General features: G+C 41.6%; 1 protein-coding gene across 1 annotated transcript in view; it reads right to left on the reverse strand.

Moving 5' to 3' along the window:
• Window positions 1-8439: 8439 nt before the first annotated feature.
• LOC124776084 overlaps window positions 8440-17095 on the reverse strand; it is a 55018-nt gene continuing 46362 nt past the window's right edge. Inside the window, exons 16-18 of the mRNA XM_047250926.1 lie at window positions 16924-17037; window positions 13786-14101; window positions 8440-8944 (exon numbers count right to left, since the gene is read on the reverse strand). Coding sequence (XP_047106882.1) covers window positions 8541-8944; window positions 13786-14101; window positions 16924-17037 — 834 coding nt within the window. The 3' untranslated portion in view covers window positions 8440-8540. The remainder of the gene's footprint in view (window positions 8945-13785; window positions 14102-16923; window positions 17038-17095) is intronic.

The following is a 17095-nucleotide window of genomic DNA, read 5'->3' on the forward strand; positions in this document are numbered from 1 at the left end:
CTGTTTTGAGCAGTATATTACGATTACTGGTGAAAGCTCCTTGAACTTACGTGGTCTGAGTGGACACTCTCCTCCCTCTCCTTCGACAATTTCATAGTAAGAAGCACGGACCTTGCATATGTGTCATAAGCTTGACTGTATATATTTTGATTCCACTGCGGATGTAAATTGTCATAAGCGTAGAATTCTGAAATGACGTAGACTTTGGCATTAGTTAACTAGCATTTGTTGAACACGGTGAAATCATTTGCTATAGTACATCTTCTATCAGTCTGAAACGCAAGTGTGATGAATCCAGGTGTCTCTAGCTGTGAAGAGGTTTTCATAACCCATGTTTGTCTGCTTGCAGTCGGTAACACTGGATATGTGAAAACCTCCCAACAGCGAAATGTCAGTGACAAAATGTACCGGAATTGAGGACTTTTAAAAGCTTCAAACGCTCCTCGTCAGATACACCGATGTGAGGCATTTTCCATATTATCTTGCTGATTATGATCATATTCTTCTCTTGAGCTCCTTCAATGTATGAGTTATTGTCCGTCACACTCCGCACCAGAATGAGTTCCTGTTTAGCGTTCATAATAATCTGTCTCATAATCTCAAAGTACACCAAAAGCATTTTTAGGGTTATGCATGCAGTAAATCGCTTGTACTCTGCAACTTGTCTATCCTCTGGATCGTCTATGAACTATCCTGCATTTTCTAAGCTATGCAAATATGTGGGTGATGCAGAGATGTATGTTTTAAGGGATGATGTTATGCCAACACTGCATGTACGGTCGATCTCAGACCCACTGAGTTCATAGTGTATCTCTTGGAACAGGTGTGCTAAAGTGTTACCTCTAAGCTTGGATCCCACTATATAGCTGCTGTCGGTTTTCTTGAATGACCCCTCTAGATATATGAAACTCCTGCATGGAAGCGTGTGTGCATCTTGGTGCTGGTTGACAATCCTAACTTCATCGTTCTTATTAAATGTGGTTGAAGGGTAAGGTTTATGAGAGAAGTATGCCTGTCATACAATTCTCTCATCATACTCTACTGAACTGGTTGTACTGAGTGGGCCGTCATTGCGCAGTTTAAAGCCAACTGATTTATGAAACTCGTAGTTTACACATGTTATCACTTTGCTGTTCAGTAGCGAAGTGACATGCTGTGGATTGTGTGCACGTGTTTTATACTGTATGCCCATCCTGCCTTATATGTAATCGTACAATGATTTCCTCATTATGAAAGTCAACAAGTTGATTATTCTGGTACGCAGCTCCAAATAATCCAATGTCTGAGCTGTCTTTTGATGTCAAAGTGTATCACATTGCATCTGAACCCCAAATGATGAAGGAATGTTTAAAGCTCCTCCTTGTATAGCATGCTTCTTCTTCTTTCCAAATGTCAAGAGAAACAGGATGCATTGATGTCTACAGAGTATGTATTAAAGTCCTGATAGCATCAATAATTGTAGAACACAAGTCTTCTATGTGTCAAGTATCTTTGTAATTCTTCTGGCGGTTGCAGGTCACCAAATGAGTCGAAATAGTAGATGGTATCCGCATATTTCACATCATATGTTCTGAAATACCAGAGGGTGCCGGGGCCTCCAGCAACATCTAAATTCACAATTCCACTTTCACCAGTATTCCACATAATCTTTGGTTACGTATCCCACATAAACCCACCACGGAATTTTGGTATGTCGAATTTGTCTCTAACAAACTTAAGAAGATCAGTATTTGTGAGTGGTCCATCTGGAAGGACCTCTAATGGGCTTTTTTAAAAATAATTTATGAATAGACCAAGTCCTTTCCTTTATGGATTCAAGTATAGTTCTCTTCTGATGGCTGTGGCTTCCATCATGTGTTTATGTCTTCTTGTCTCTTCCAATTGTGCTTGGGAGTTCTGTGCATTATTGACCATTCGAGTGATAGCTGCAGCACACCAGCAAGGGACCCTACTGCCGAGAGCACAGAGAGGGCCAGGATGAGAAATGGAAGAAAACCGCCAGATGTCTTGGGTATTGGTAGAACTCAAGGTACTTATCTTCTTCTTCCCCGATCTTTTTGCTTCAGTGCATTTTCAGCTGCATACATCGCTGTCTGGATACAGTTCTTCAAACAGCTCTGCTTCCCACCCTTGTCCTTCTTCTTGTTTAGTGCACAACATGCAGCATTCATAACTCGCTTGAAATTCATCGCTCCTACACCCAGCTTCATTTTCCCAGCATGGTTGTATCAACAGCAAATGCCACGATGCGTTGATCTATACCAATATTCTTTCTTCTCTATATCGCCTAAGCCTTATCAGATAAAATCCCATCTGCAATGTGACGACGTGATAGATCTTTATTTGCAGCGTATACAATGTTATGTTCCACACACATTCATCGAGCAGATTAAGCCCATTATCACCCTGTGCCAAGTGTTTCTGAAGCTTTGTCCCAGGTCCACAGTAATTATACCCACGGATGTATAATTCCACTGGCAGTTTGTCTAGAAGACCACCACGTCCTCTAATGTGTCTCCTAGCACACATGTTATGCTACTGTGATGGTTGTGGACTATGCGCAACCATTATATAGCAAATCGGGGCTTATGGGCGCTCAACATCGAGGTCATCAGCGCAGCAAATCATTGGCATCAATCCAACTGTTTTGTGTACCAGGAGAACCAACCCATTTGACTAGCGCTTTATTTCCACAACGTCTTATGTCTCTCTCCATGAGAAAAATAACCGGTTCTGAGCTTATCTGCAACTCCTCAGTGTAGAAGCAGCCTGCAGTTTCTTCACCTTTACTGTCCTTCCATATATAAATTCCAGAATTCGTTCTCTGCAACTTTGAAACTAGAAATCTCTCTGTTGACCAGTTAGGTAGGTATGATGTCTCAAATGCAATATTGTGTTTTGAGATACATACCAAATCACTTACATTAAATTTCTGTTTGGGTGTATGCAGCATTTTAATGCAGTAGTACTCTGTATTCATGAGTTCATTATAATGAACTCATACATACCAAATCACTTACATTAAATTTCTGTCTGGGTGGATCCAGCATTTTAATGCGATAGTACACCGTATCCACGAGTTCATTATCATGAACATTGATTGGTCTCATTTCTATTGTCGTATGTTTGGTTCGATTATACTGAGCGATTATTTCTGGGAGGATATCTGTCCATTTGTATGAGCTACGATGGTCAAAATGCATCCACATTCTGCCTTTTATTGTTCTGTTCAGACGCTCCAGGATACTTGCTTTCATCCCTGTTGGGGGTGGATGACTGCTGACCTCACTGGGAAATATCTAGTGTTGTGAGGAGTGTGTACAGTGCTATATGTCTTCGAGGTATATGTACGAATGATGTAAAAGGGCTGACTTTGTATGGTGCAGGATATGAATTGTATGTTTGCTACATTGACAAAGTACGCGGTGATATATTTCTGGGTTGGAGATCTGTTTCATACTCTGATACTGAAGCTCCTGTCTTCAGTGGGAGAGCAGTGTAACTGAGTAAGAGTCTTTCCATATTTGACGATCTGTAGGCCACTTTTCAGGGTTTAATTGTCGGTGCAATACAGTCATAATGCTCTATTAATTCACAAGATATACATTGTGCTGGGACATAGGAGCATCTACAAACTGATTCGAACAAGATGGAGGCAAGGTATGTACAGAAAGTTCTGAGAATGCAAGTGTTCAAGACAAGTTGAAGCAGACCATCCATCTCTGGCGTGTATGCCGTCACTCATCCGCCACTGTGGCATTAGGACACCTCCAGACCTGTAACTGTAGGATACCGAAAATTCCAGCCATTTCTTTTCTCTTCTGTAAGACAGTGCTTCTAATTCTGTTTGCATAATTTTTCTGATTTCCCCCATTGGTGCTTAGAGAGTGCTCTCTTTCCTACAACAAGAATGCTGTTATGATTAACTGTGTTTTCGTGATTCTGCACAGGCTTATAGCGTTAAGAACGTTTATCGTTTCTGAGACGTCTATTGATAGCTGGACGAACATTTCGCGTGATGTGTCAGGCTCACTGGGTACTAATGCACGGCAGTATCCACAGGTATCGTGTTAGCAAAAGTAAACACATGTGCTGCCCAGAGGCATCTCGCATATGGGATGGGCGTGAGCACACCTTTATACCCAACTTTCACCTGGTCGCTGTAGGTAGCAGCAGTGTGAGAGCGATGGCTCGTGCTGGCTTGTGTCCAGTGACAGCTTGCAGCAGTGTTGACGTGTGCAGACCCTTTGAGTATCTGCGCTCTGCAAATGGTCTTTCTCCCATCCAGTCACGTCAGCAACGGTGCCTAGGCGATTACGTATTTCAAGAGGAATTTCTCAGTTGTCAAATATGAAAGGGATGCCACCAGCTCATGCTTCAGGGACCAAAACGGGCTCCTGTGTGTGGCTTGGCAGCAGACGGCCGCATCACTTCGTGGGGGCTGCCGGTGCATCCCGATCTTCTGCGAGCATATGTGGTAGCCTCCTGTGTGGTCCATTGGACAGGGGAAGTGGGCGGTGCCTGCACATGTTGTTTACGTGTGTGGTGCGTTATTTTGTGAGCAGGTCTGTAGGCTATGCTGTGCGTTATTTGGACAGTTTACGAGTTGATTTCGTGTCTGCACATCAGTGTACTGCATTATTTAGGAGGAGTTGGCATGTCTGTGGGTGTGTACTGAGATTATTTCGGTAATTTAGGAGTTGTTTGCGTGTCTGCAGAGCGTTATTTCATGAATTTACCATTATTTTACATGTCTGTAGGCTGTGTGGGATGACCTCAACCATGTCAGAGTGTGTGTTTTGTATCAGTGTGATAAATATACCATCTAAATTTATCACTAAATAAATTCCAAGATAAATAAAGTACACTTCTTCCTCTCTCCAGCAGCCCAGTGCAGCCTGAGTCATTTTCCTCTCTAGACAGCCATCTTGGGTTACTTCATGGGCTGGTGGACAGCACGCTCTGGTGGCGGTACTGTGTACTAGGTCAGTTTGTTCCGGACCCCATGGCGAACACACTGTTTCCCTCCATATTACCCTGCCATCTTGGATTACGTCACAGAATTGACGACAGCTTCCTCTCATATCAGTACTATGTACTAGGTCAGTCGGACTCTGGCCCCTTTGGCGACCACACTGTTTCCCACCATTTTCCTCCACCCCAGACCGCCATATTGGCTTAGGTCACAGAATGGACGACAGCGCCCTCTGGTGGCAGTACTGTGGACTAGGTCAATTGGACTCCAGGCCCCATGGTGACTACTCTTGATGGTGGTGCTATCTCTTGTTGTTTAAATAAATAGGGCATGTAAAAGACTTAAGTCCAGCACAGGTCAAGTCCTCTTCCCGCCATTTCCTAGGACAAGGTGATGGTTGGATGACATAGGTTAGTGGAGGTAGCCCAAGTGACCTATCTTTCTGCCATTTTCTTGGGTTAATAGAGGTGTGTTACGTTGTCCTCATGGAATTTGAACTACCCGCCATTTTCTGGGGGGAAGGGAGGGGAGGGGGTTAGGTTAGTGGAGGTAGCCAAGTTTTGACGTATCTTCCTGTCAAAGTTCGAACTTCCCGCAAAAAGCCGCCATCTTGGAATGAAGTCCTCATATGACGTAATGGACGCCATCTTGGATAACGTCATCGCTGCCATCTTGGATAACGGTACTTGGGGTAACACTCCTACTCGTATCATCTATATTACATTTTCAGAATATCTACTGACACTATCAACATAGTAACAAGGATACACATTAAGTGTGATGCATTTAAAATAAACGTTCAATGAGTTATGGCATATAGAGTGCTCTTAGAATGTAAAGAAATGATAAGCGTAGCTACATCGGTACAACTTTTTTAAGACAACTATCTGTAAGACTCCTTTAGATTGACATGTCAGCCAGCAGGATTGCGGAATTGGTAGTGATTAGTTTACTATTGTAACACTTATATCGATTAGAAGTAGGTTTATTTTATGTAACTGTGTATTTACAATATATTAAGGGTGTCGGTTAAACTCCCTGATCTCTGGCAAGAAAATGAGAGTTTTGCAATGTATATGTGAAAAAAACAAAAGAAGAGAATTTAAATTATTGTAGTATGAATACATTTATATAATAGAATATGTTTATTAAAAACTCGTTCATGCCTAGGGCAATTGTACTTGTAACATGTAAATGCTGCAGGGAAGTCCCTTCGCAACGGAAGTTGCCTGGCGCGATGTAAAAGGTCGGGTTGGTGGTCAAACTGAGCCGCTCCTTTGTGTGAACGACACACAGTATGTGGCTAGCCATAGGACAATACACTTCGGCGGTGTTAAGAGAGGAAATTGGAAGCTGCATTTTAAGGGATTTGCTTCGGATGTGGATCTGGCTATTATTTGGTATTCCCGGAATAATGGAATGGCTGTAATATGTTGAAAATCCAACTCCAAGAAGAGATTTTATAGAGCATTCGTACGTCAAGAGCCGTGAGTACAGCTATCCGCTATGTTGCCTGCCACCAATCTTTTCGCCCCTGCTTCACAGACTTCATAAATTCAGTCAAGTAATGTATATGGGCATGCACCAGCTAATTTGTGTGTTTCAATAATAACCATATAAAACCTGAATGCCTGTCTGGAAGCATATTTTCAATCCTGATCACCAACCACTGCAGGGTCCTCACCTAAGTGCTACGAAAACCGAGTATCCTGATTTAAATGAACAATACTTGCATTCATGTGTTTAAAAGTGATTTTTTGTCTAAAGTGAAAGGAGTAGTAAAATTTAAAGCTAAAACCACAAAAGTGAAGTTGGATAGGCTTTTGGTAAAGTATCCTTAGTGGAAGATTGTGTAAATATTATTGCGAAGAATACTGCTTCACAGGTATACGATAGTATAGTTAGAAGAAAAACTATGCACAATTTTAAAGAAGGTGTAATTTTGGTACCCATTACGAAAGTTTCCTTTTTTGAAGTTATTTAAACCCAGTGTTGTATTTTATTGTCTTGCAAACTAATTTATGAACTACTCCAAGAGAGTGGATGATTAGCTCTTAGTTAGCCTTTACTATTGTAATAATCAAAGAGCGTTGACTAGTGAAGCTATACTAGTTTATAGGTCCCCATCATATTCTGCACCTATTAGAAAAAAATTGAACTATTACTGGTGCTAAGGAAAACTGATGTATGTGGAGGAGCTTAAACAGTGTATTTATGATGTTATTCATCTCGATTTGTGTTTTTGATTTCAGCCAAGATAGAAGCACCTCTTGTCCAGATTTAGTTCTGCACTTCATGCAGTGACATTTCAGTATTTGATTAAGTAATCCTCTTGAGTGTGGCTGTCGTTAGTGTGAGCTTAGTGCAAGTTTGCTCCCCATAATTTACTGGTGTGTATGTTATTTGTAACTGCTGCTACACACAGTACAGAGTGCAATGTGCCAGTTTGTACTCTGTTTGCTATACAAAGGGAAATCTCAACAAAAGCAACTTCAATAACCAGTATTCAGTTTACTCAAATATATACTGCCAAATTAATGTGCCTGATTGGGCTGACGACCGTTCAGTTTTTTCATTGATTTATGATTTTACCTCTTTCGTTGACTCCCAAGATTAAAGCCCGTTTGGTATTTCACCAAATTCGGGATTATAGTCCGATACCATTGTCCATTAGATGCAAGCGCGGTCAAACTTAGTACAGTAGTGTGTTCCACGGCACCTACGTGTTATACTTGCCCAATGGTGGACAACTATTACTTCTAACACTTGCGAAGTATAAGACAACAGTTGAACTACCATTGCCTTTCCAACCATTCTAACCGTTTCCCGTGTCCAAGGACCACACTATGAGACTATTAAATCGGACTATATCCTCTCGCATAACAAAGGAAGTGGTTGCAGGCTTGTTATCCTAATGACTTCATTGTCTTGCTGGAATAACTAACTGGGTTGAGCGGTGATATAGAAACAAATATTGAGCGAATATGAAAGTGTATCATTAAAGCACGAATGTGTTCGGAGCTATGTATATTTTTCTCCCGAAACGCGTACGGTTCTTGTGTAAGTCAGTAATCTCCAGCTTGTCTCTGAGTGCTGAATAACTAATAATATTTCAGGATTGGAGCTGGAATATACAGACTTATTGAGGCTGTAACTTTCAGGCACCTCACAAATGCAGTCTGCTAGGCATGTGTGCCCGGCATTGAAATCGAAGTGTAGTAAATCACCTTGCTTGCTCGAAGTCACACTGACCACATTATTGAGATAGGTCTATAATGTCATACCTTATTGCAACTATAGAAGTGGAAAATACCCAAGATTAGAATGGCTGAAACGGAAATCCAGTGTTTTAACCGCTACGATATTGTCTATTGCGTGTATTTCCCTTACCAGAGATGCAATTACTTTTGTCTATTCCCGCGCTAACATCATGAGGAGTTAAAATTAAAAAAGAAACTAATGAATGTCGTTTATTAGAAAATTAAGCTTTATTCAAATACGTGTTACAATGTTAAGGTAATACTATGCTAAAGATGAGTGTCAGGCACAAAGTGACCCTTATCATTTAGGCTTTGATGACCTCATCACCACTCCTGTGCACCACGACAGCTTCTCCAAAGTACGAATTGGGCACGTTGAACTCGAGCTCGTTGATGGGCCTGTCGAAGGGGAAGAAGGAGATCTTGGCGCCGATGTCGTCGGTGTACGGGTTGATCCTGCTGATGGTCTTGTGCGTGAACGGGGTGATGATGACGTAGCTGCTGAGCGGCAGGCCGCTGCGTGTTCCGCGGGGCAGTATCAGACCCTCGGGGTCGCCGTACTTCTTCACGAAGTCGTCCACGTAGACCTCCGAGCCGCTCTTAATGGCCGCTTCGGTGCGGTGGTAGAGCTTGCTGTAGGTCAGAGGCAGTTGGCCGTAGTAGTTGAACTGCCTCGAGTTTCGCACCAGCTCGTTCTCGCCCTTTTTCACTGAAACAGAAAGTGAAATTTTACGAATACTACAATACTACAATAAAATTTGACTTCCATGAAGTTGTGTATTCAGTTACAGACCGAGCGAGGTGGCGCAGTGGTTAGACACTGGACTCGCATTCGGGAGGACGACGGTTCAATCCCGCGTCCGGCCATCCTGATTTAGGTTTTCCGTGATTTCCCTAAATCGCCCCAGGCAAATGCCGGGATGGTTCATTTCAAAGGGCACGGCCGACTTCCTTCCCCGTCCTTCCCTAACCCGATGAGACCGATGACCTCGCTGTCTGGTCTCCTTCCTCAAAACCAACCAATCAGTTACAGATAAATATCTTGTACAATAAATATTCTGTGCTGTTGGAAACTTTCCTATCAGATATCGACAAGGGAAAAACATTTTATATACGTCGTAGGTATTTTATTTGTGTTGTGTACATAGTTCCGCGTAGTCAACGCGTACACAACTTTCCCAGTAGAGCGCGCCCCGCTAAGCACAACAGTGCAGGCGCAGCGCTCGTCCGTCTCCGCACTACGAGATGGCGCTGTCTTGGAGACGGACCAAATTCTGCTTCCGCCGATCCGCGTGTTAATATGTAACGCAGCCAATGAGATTGCTGCTAATGCAGAACCTTTCTCCTCATGGACCACACTCGCGCAGTGATACCTGAACGCGCGAGGTATTATAACGAGTATACAGACCTCCGATTAGTCAGTCTGCACCAGTCTGCATTAGTCTGAATTAGTCTGCCTTAGTCTGCATTAGTCTGTACCAGTCTATAGTCAAGTTTCAGTGTGCGCCTAATAAGATTACCATATTCCTGTACATAGCCATGAAGATAAATGAATAGACACTTTGTCAAGTATCAGAGATATGTGAGAATAAGATTAATGTACCAAGACCAAAGGAACTTCAGATTGTCAGTTGTAAATAGCATCCAGAACCAAGTTAAGTAAGGTTTATGATTGTTATTATTTTAATAAATGTGTGTGAAAATTAATCAAGTTCTGTTTAAAGTTGGTCACCGTCAATCTGCTACTCTAAGCGGCGGCAGAAGATAAACACGCCACGATAAGACCACAAGATATATTGCTGACACTCGCCTACTTCGTTAGAGCGACAAGTCAAGTAATCTGATGGTGTGTGTACCGAGGGTCTTACAGTATGCACACCACAATTTGTAACTATTGTGCATTGTTCGCACAGTTGTGCTCCTATACTGTAACGAGAGACAGTACTGTGGAAAGTCTTCTCTACACATTGTGTCCAGTTAATGTAAACAGTCGACGAAGTGGACTGACCTCGTAAAAAAAAATTAATTAATAAATAAATAAAAATCAATGCAACTGTGTGAAGATGTCGATTTAATTTTGCTGTCACTATTAATCACTGTGTATTTTTTGGGCGATGTGGGCGAATAAACTTCTGTAATAAGAACAACCGTGTTTAAATTCTGAGACCGCCTCCAATACATCTGGCAATGTCAGGTATCATCATAACTTATCACACTGTTTACGGCCCATAGAAGCAAGAATAAACCCTCGATTCTTTAAGGAATCCAACTCCTATATGTAAAACAGCTTCAAATTTCAGATTACTTTACAATGTAAGAATGTGTGTTGAATATCTGACATTTAGTCTTTAGGCGAGAAAATGTTTAGAAAAGCTTTAAAATTGTGTTTAAACTTTCTTGGACGTCGCTAAGTGCTCTCTTTGTCAGTCACTAGATCAGTGTATAGTTGGTAATTTGAGGTCCATTGGAAGCAAAACTTGATGTTTCACGACTCTCAATATTTATGACGTCGTAGCTCATTAAAAAAGTGGCTCTGAGCACTATGGGACTTTCAGTCCCCTAGAACGTAGAACTACTTAAACCTAACTAACCTAACAATATCACACACATCCATGCCCAAGGCAGGATTCGAACTTGCGACTGTAGCAGTCGCGCGGTTCCGGACTGAAGCGCCTAGAACCGCTAGGCCACTACGGCCGGCCGTAGCTCATTAGCTATACGTCGTACAGTGATGTAAATTTGCAGATACATTCAGTGATATGCGTGGATATTGCGTGCTAAATGCATTGCGACCAGAGCCAGCAGTGAAGAAGTTATAAATTAAAACGTCACATCTGATGTTGAAGTTTTGCTGCATTGAACATCGTAACTGTAATGTGCGATAAAGTTAATCCCTTTCGCTATTTTGTGTATCAGCAAGAAAAAATTTCCGAATGGTTGCAACTTACGTATAAAGTTTTTTGTCAGCCACTAAATGCTTTCATTCTCAGTTCTAGATGGATACAGTGTGGATAACTTGTGCGCCACAGGCTACACTGCCTCAAGAAAGCTAGACAGTTTCCAAATTTAGTGCCTGAATTACTGCGATAATATTTAAACCTAAGATTATACTTCTTAATGACTAGTTTATGACACAATATTAAGTTTTTAAATTCGATTATTAATTATATGAAATACTGAAAATTAGTCACTGCAGATTATTTTAGTCGTTTGCTAAGATATAAATTGGTGTGGAGCGTTCCTTTATAAGGAGGGGGGAACGTGGTCGATAAACGGGTCACATAATAAGAAAATACAAGAATTTGAAGTGTGGTTCTACAGAACAATTTTGAAAACTGAATGGGTAGACTGAGTAACTAATAAGCAGGTACTAAATTTGATAGGTGGAACAAAGAACTTTGTGGCAAAACTAGAACAAAAGAAGGTATCGGTTCATAGGAAACACCTTGAACCATCAGGGAATCGTGAATTTGGTAATGGTGGGAGATGGAGTAGGGGCAGAGGGGGGGAGGTGTAGTTGTAGAGGTAGTCAAAGATATGAATACAGTTGGCTGGTTGAAATGGGCGTAGGTCGGTGCAGTAGCTATGCACAGCTTTACCTAGCGTGGAGAATTTCAACAAAGCAGTCTTCGGACTGAAGACCAGAGTAATAACACTAGCGTCTCCGGTCGCTTCTGATTCGTTTTGTGATGTTGTGGAGAGAGCCACCTAGGTTTCCCAGGTACAGGTACATTTGCACGCAGTATTTGGTGCCGAAACGTTTGTTAACCCCGTGCCCCAGACACACCTTAAATCATTTCTAAATGTCCACGTGCTTAGCTGGGTGGTAACGTGCTCGCCTTTCATGCAATCGGGCCCGGGTTCGACTCCCCACCATGTTGGAGATTTTCTCCGCCCGTAGCCTCGATGCACTTGGTGGCCGAACTTCTCAGGATGGCGCCTCCATGCCAACGATGCCAATCACTCATATCCAGTTTTCTTCATTTCTAAATCACATTAAGCCTTTTATGACTTGCTTAATTGATGATTCCGGTGTGAAACCAACAAACTGATGCACTGGAAAGAAGGAACTGTGTGCTCGAGGTGTGGAAATTTGTCGCGAAATCACGTTTTTTTGTGGTCAGATTGACTGCCAAGTGCCGGCCGAAGTGGCCGTGCGGTTAAAGGCGCTGCAGTCTGGAACCGCAAGACCGCTACGGTCGCAGGTTCGAATCCTGCCTCGGGCATGGCTGTTTGTGATGTCCTTAGGTTAGTTAGGTTTAACTAGTTCTAAGTTCTAGGGGACTAATGACCTCAGCAGTTGAGTCCCATGGTGCTCAGAGCCATTTGAACCATTTGACTGCCAAGTACAGCTTTCTACAGATTGAGTGCCAAGTATAACTGTGAAATACTAGTGTGACTTTAGGTTAAAATCAACAGTCGATATGACTATAAATTTGTTGATTTACCGATTTCGGTTTATGTTAAAACCATGTTCAGAATATTGACAGTGTGTGATCGTGGTATCACCAGAACACCGTGGAGCCGCCACCACCACAGCACGAGCCATAGGGGGCCAAAAATTCTGAAGATGGCTTTAACATAAACCGAAATCGGTAAAGCAACAAATATTATGGCCATCTCTACTGTTGATTTTAACCTAAATATAGCAACAGATAGCTGCACTTCATTGATAATGTTGTCGAAATTCATGAACTGGTATGACTGATAGAAGGAAATAGATAATTTGTTTTTATATGTAGTTGAAGTTAGATTTTTGAAACTGTCGAGAACTAATATCGTATATTGAGTCTGGTATCTCTCACGGTTACGAAATGCTGAAAATGCATACTCTTGGAACGAGAAGAATAGAATCGACACATTTTTACATAATGGTAGCTAATTTTAAAGACTAGGGCGGGCACAACTAAAGTAATTATACATAACATTATGACCATCAGTATAGAGGTGTTGAAACTATAGGTCCAACAGCAAGCAGTAGCTGCATTTACTGGAGTCGTTTAGAGACTCACACAATGGGTTTCGCTACTTTTAAATTGCGTCTTCTGGTGTATATCCATACAAAAATTTTATTCTTTGATACGTCCTTGTTTAAATCTATTCACTTAGTACTTTAAGATGTCTCAGGTGACTTCATTTCACCATTATCAAAGTATTATTTTGCAAAAGTTTTCTATTCTGATATACACCGGATGATGCGACTTAAAAGTTGTGAAACCGGTTGTGTGAGTCTCTAAACGACTTCAATAAATACAGGTTCTGCGGACTGTTGGAATTTTATGTTTTAGTAGTTTGATCACCTGTTATTTTATTATATGGTCTATCAATTATGTATTTTACGTAGTAAATATATTTTCTTACTTATATTACTTGTGGGGCAACATCTAAAAGTCATTATTAGTGAGATATTTAACGGGAATGTAACTGCGCGATTCTATTATCAGTTTCATTATATGCTCTTGAAAATCAGTGTCATACATTGAATTACTTCATCTCGTGATCACTGATTATGTAACATAATCGTTTTGTTAACCGGTTCAATAAACTTACGTTTGAAGACGAATGAGTCAGTGTAGAGCATGTTGTGCCTCTTCTCGTTGGGGGTCAGCTCCTTGCCGTAGACGTCGTAGCGGGGGCCGAAGAAGAAGCGCACGAACACGTCGATGTCCTTGTCACTGGTGACCTTGATGTGGTAGTTGAACGGCTTGTGTGTCAGCCGCTGCGTGCGGGCGACTACATTCAGCTTGGCGCCTTCCTCCACGCTTTCGACCGGAATAGCGTTATTCAGCTCGAAATCGTAGTCGTCGAAGTACGTCACCAGCTTGTCGACGGTCAGGCTCTCGACTTTCACACCAGGCAGCAGCAGCTGGAAAGAAAACGGGTTGTGTCATCCAGGCGGAAACCGTGCCATCTTCCTCCTCTGGCACCTTGTACTGTGTGCTTTACGGCAGTTCCGGCCTCTGTCTAGTAAACTACAACAATTACGTGAAGCGGAAAATGAAATTTTGTGTATTTTGGAAATTTAAGCAAACCAACTGCGCATTCCTTGAGGAAAATATTACTGGTACGCGTTCTTGAGCTACATGAGCCTGTGTTATGCATAGCAATAATATACGACTTCTTAGAAGACAAGGAAATGCTGTCAAGGAACTACAAGTAGGATAAAATAGTAGATTATCGTGTCGTGTGTGGGCTAGGTAGTAATGTATCACGATACGATCGAATGGCCTTCATGAATTGCCCAAGTCGACATTCCTGCGAAGTTGTTTTGGAAAGACAAAAAGAACAACAAACACAAACCTCGATGGTCAGGCTGACATCTGATATATGTCCACCCCTCCCTATTGCACTATTCCTAACTTTACCGTCCACCTTGACTAACGTCATCTGTAGGAAGCAACTTGTTAGTAAGCAATTTTACTTTTCTCTGGCAATCCGATCGATTAAAATCAGTTTCTTTGGATTATAAAACCTAATATATAATGTAATAAAATATAATAGAACACTGGTACTACAACAGTATAAATCTCTTTCGCCGCTATAGCTGATAACTTTTAGGGGAATAGTTGCTTATACATTTAATGGCCTAATTTATGTTGGAATATGTACAGAACAGCGAAAAGTTACAGACAGAGAAGTTTTTGTGGCTGCGCTGTTTATAGAAGTTCAATAGCAGTACGTATAATAACACATATCACCTATTTGCATGATGTTTACAAGTAACTCGAACCAGAAGAAATGATTAGGCACTGCTATACGTGACTTCTGAGTACATTAGTAGTAAAAGATATTAAAAATTCAGATAGGTGGGATCATATTACATTAGGTGTTCTGTTTTAATTGATCTGGTGTTGCACGCAACAGTGCACGACCTGTTCATATTCTGCGTGTCAGTGCGTTATTTTACTGCATATCTCATTGCGATACTTTCCAGTGTCATATCGGGATAGGGTCAGCATTGAGGTAGTAACTGCAATGCGATATGCTTTTTTTCGCATGTCAGTGAATCTCGCAGGACAATGATGCAGAATTCAGCACTGTAAATTGAGTATGTCGTCTACAATGGTGGTGATTACGACGGTGCTGAAATTTCGTAACTGGCATGGACTGGCATACATTTACAAATGCATAATGTGTGTTTGTGCTGTGACACTTGATAGCAAAAACTCAGTATAGGTCATAACACTTCTCTCATACTTTCTTTGGACAATGAACTGAAATCTATGTTTTTACAGCTGAAAGGAACTGGAACCCAGGGGGGCGCAGAAAGCGATGCGCAGAAAGCAACGTGTTTTCTCAGTTGTGCGCGTGATGTCACGGCGGAAGCAGCTGTGCCAAACAGTACACAGTTCGAATTGTGTGTGATTGTTTTTCTTGTGTTGTTTTGTGTTTGAAGGAGTATTTTGCTTGAGTTCTTTCTTCTGAGGTACTCAGTCAAAAGCGGAAACATTCGGGATTCGGGAGTGTTAACGGTTTTTGCTGTAATTGATATTTGATTCGGAACTGAAATAGTTAGCGATAGTGGACAGCGGGATCAACATTGTGTTCGCCAGCTCTATAATTTATGGTTCGTTCTGTGACATTCTTATTGGAGAATCTACAAGTGAGTCAGAAAATTAATTTTTACAATGCCAGGCTGTGCTGTTATGGGCTGTTTTTCCTACAACCGGATCACAAAGGGAACTGACGTAATGTATCACAGTTTCCCGCGTAATGAAACATTACAAAAACTATGATTGTCGAAATGTTGTAGGTGTAAATGTTGCGCATGCACGAATATGTTCTCACCATTTCGCAGAAACAGATTACTTAAGAGATTTACGGTCTGAATTGCTTAATTTGCCCCGAAAAAGAATGCTCAAGCCAGATGCAGTTCCTTTGTGCAATTCCGTGCAGTAGTGCGACTGTCAATGTGTCACCCGCAACAGAAGACAGAACCAAACGGTATAAGAAACGAGAACTACATAAGAGATCTCTGGAAACTCCGGAAAAGCTGTCACCAAATAAGAATAATGATAATAAGAGCACATGTACAGATGACAGTTTTTTTTATTTTTTGAGACACAGACAAAGTTACTTTGATGAATACTATAGCGGCTTTAGAAAGAAGGAATGCTGTTCTTACAAACAAGTGTGTGCAACTTCGAGCTCTTAAGTAAATTCATTTCAATGCGATTAAATGAATAGTTTCTGATTTATTTGAGCCAAGGTTTCGAATTTCAAGTGTGTGTCAGTGTGGCTGTGATCTGATATTTTACCGATCTGTGAGGCATAAACTGCGAAAGAATATAACTCATCAATTTTAACTTTAATATTTTAGCAGCAGAAAAGCAGTTTAGACATTTCAATTCTGGTATAAACAAAATCTTCCGCCAAAAACTTCACGTAAACGCGCATGCCGTGTCGTCTGCTTGTGAGCGCTTGCTTCCACGCTGACGTCACTAGGCCAGCCAATGGCAGAGCAGAGCGCTTACTGCCTAACCTTATTATTGTAACCTTGCTGGAACTTTACATTCTTCTGCTCTATTGCCCCATTTTACCAATAAACCTTAACTGTCATAAGATCTATCACTGCGTTTGAGCATGTAAGTAATGAACTATACTGAGACTGTTTCGGGCAACAGCCTAAGACAATTGTAATAATCTAGGAACCGCACTTGTGTAGTTTAAGACTGTTTTGTGTCGTACCTGTTCTACTGCATAAGGTCCGAGCCTCTCCTTAAACTGATCAAGGATAGAGGCAACTCGTGCAGCAACCTTGTAGAAGGCGGGGTTGCTGAAGGAAGAGGCTGGGGTGACGCTCTAGAAGAGAAAAAAAACATAGTCTAAGAAAACAGGCACTGACTCGGAGAATGGCATT

Source organism: Schistocerca piceifrons, chromosome 2 (genome assembly GCF_021461385.2).
Source record: "Schistocerca piceifrons isolate TAMUIC-IGC-003096 chromosome 2, iqSchPice1.1, whole genome shotgun sequence".
NCBI lineage: Eukaryota > Metazoa > Arthropoda > Insecta > Orthoptera > Acrididae > Schistocerca > Schistocerca piceifrons.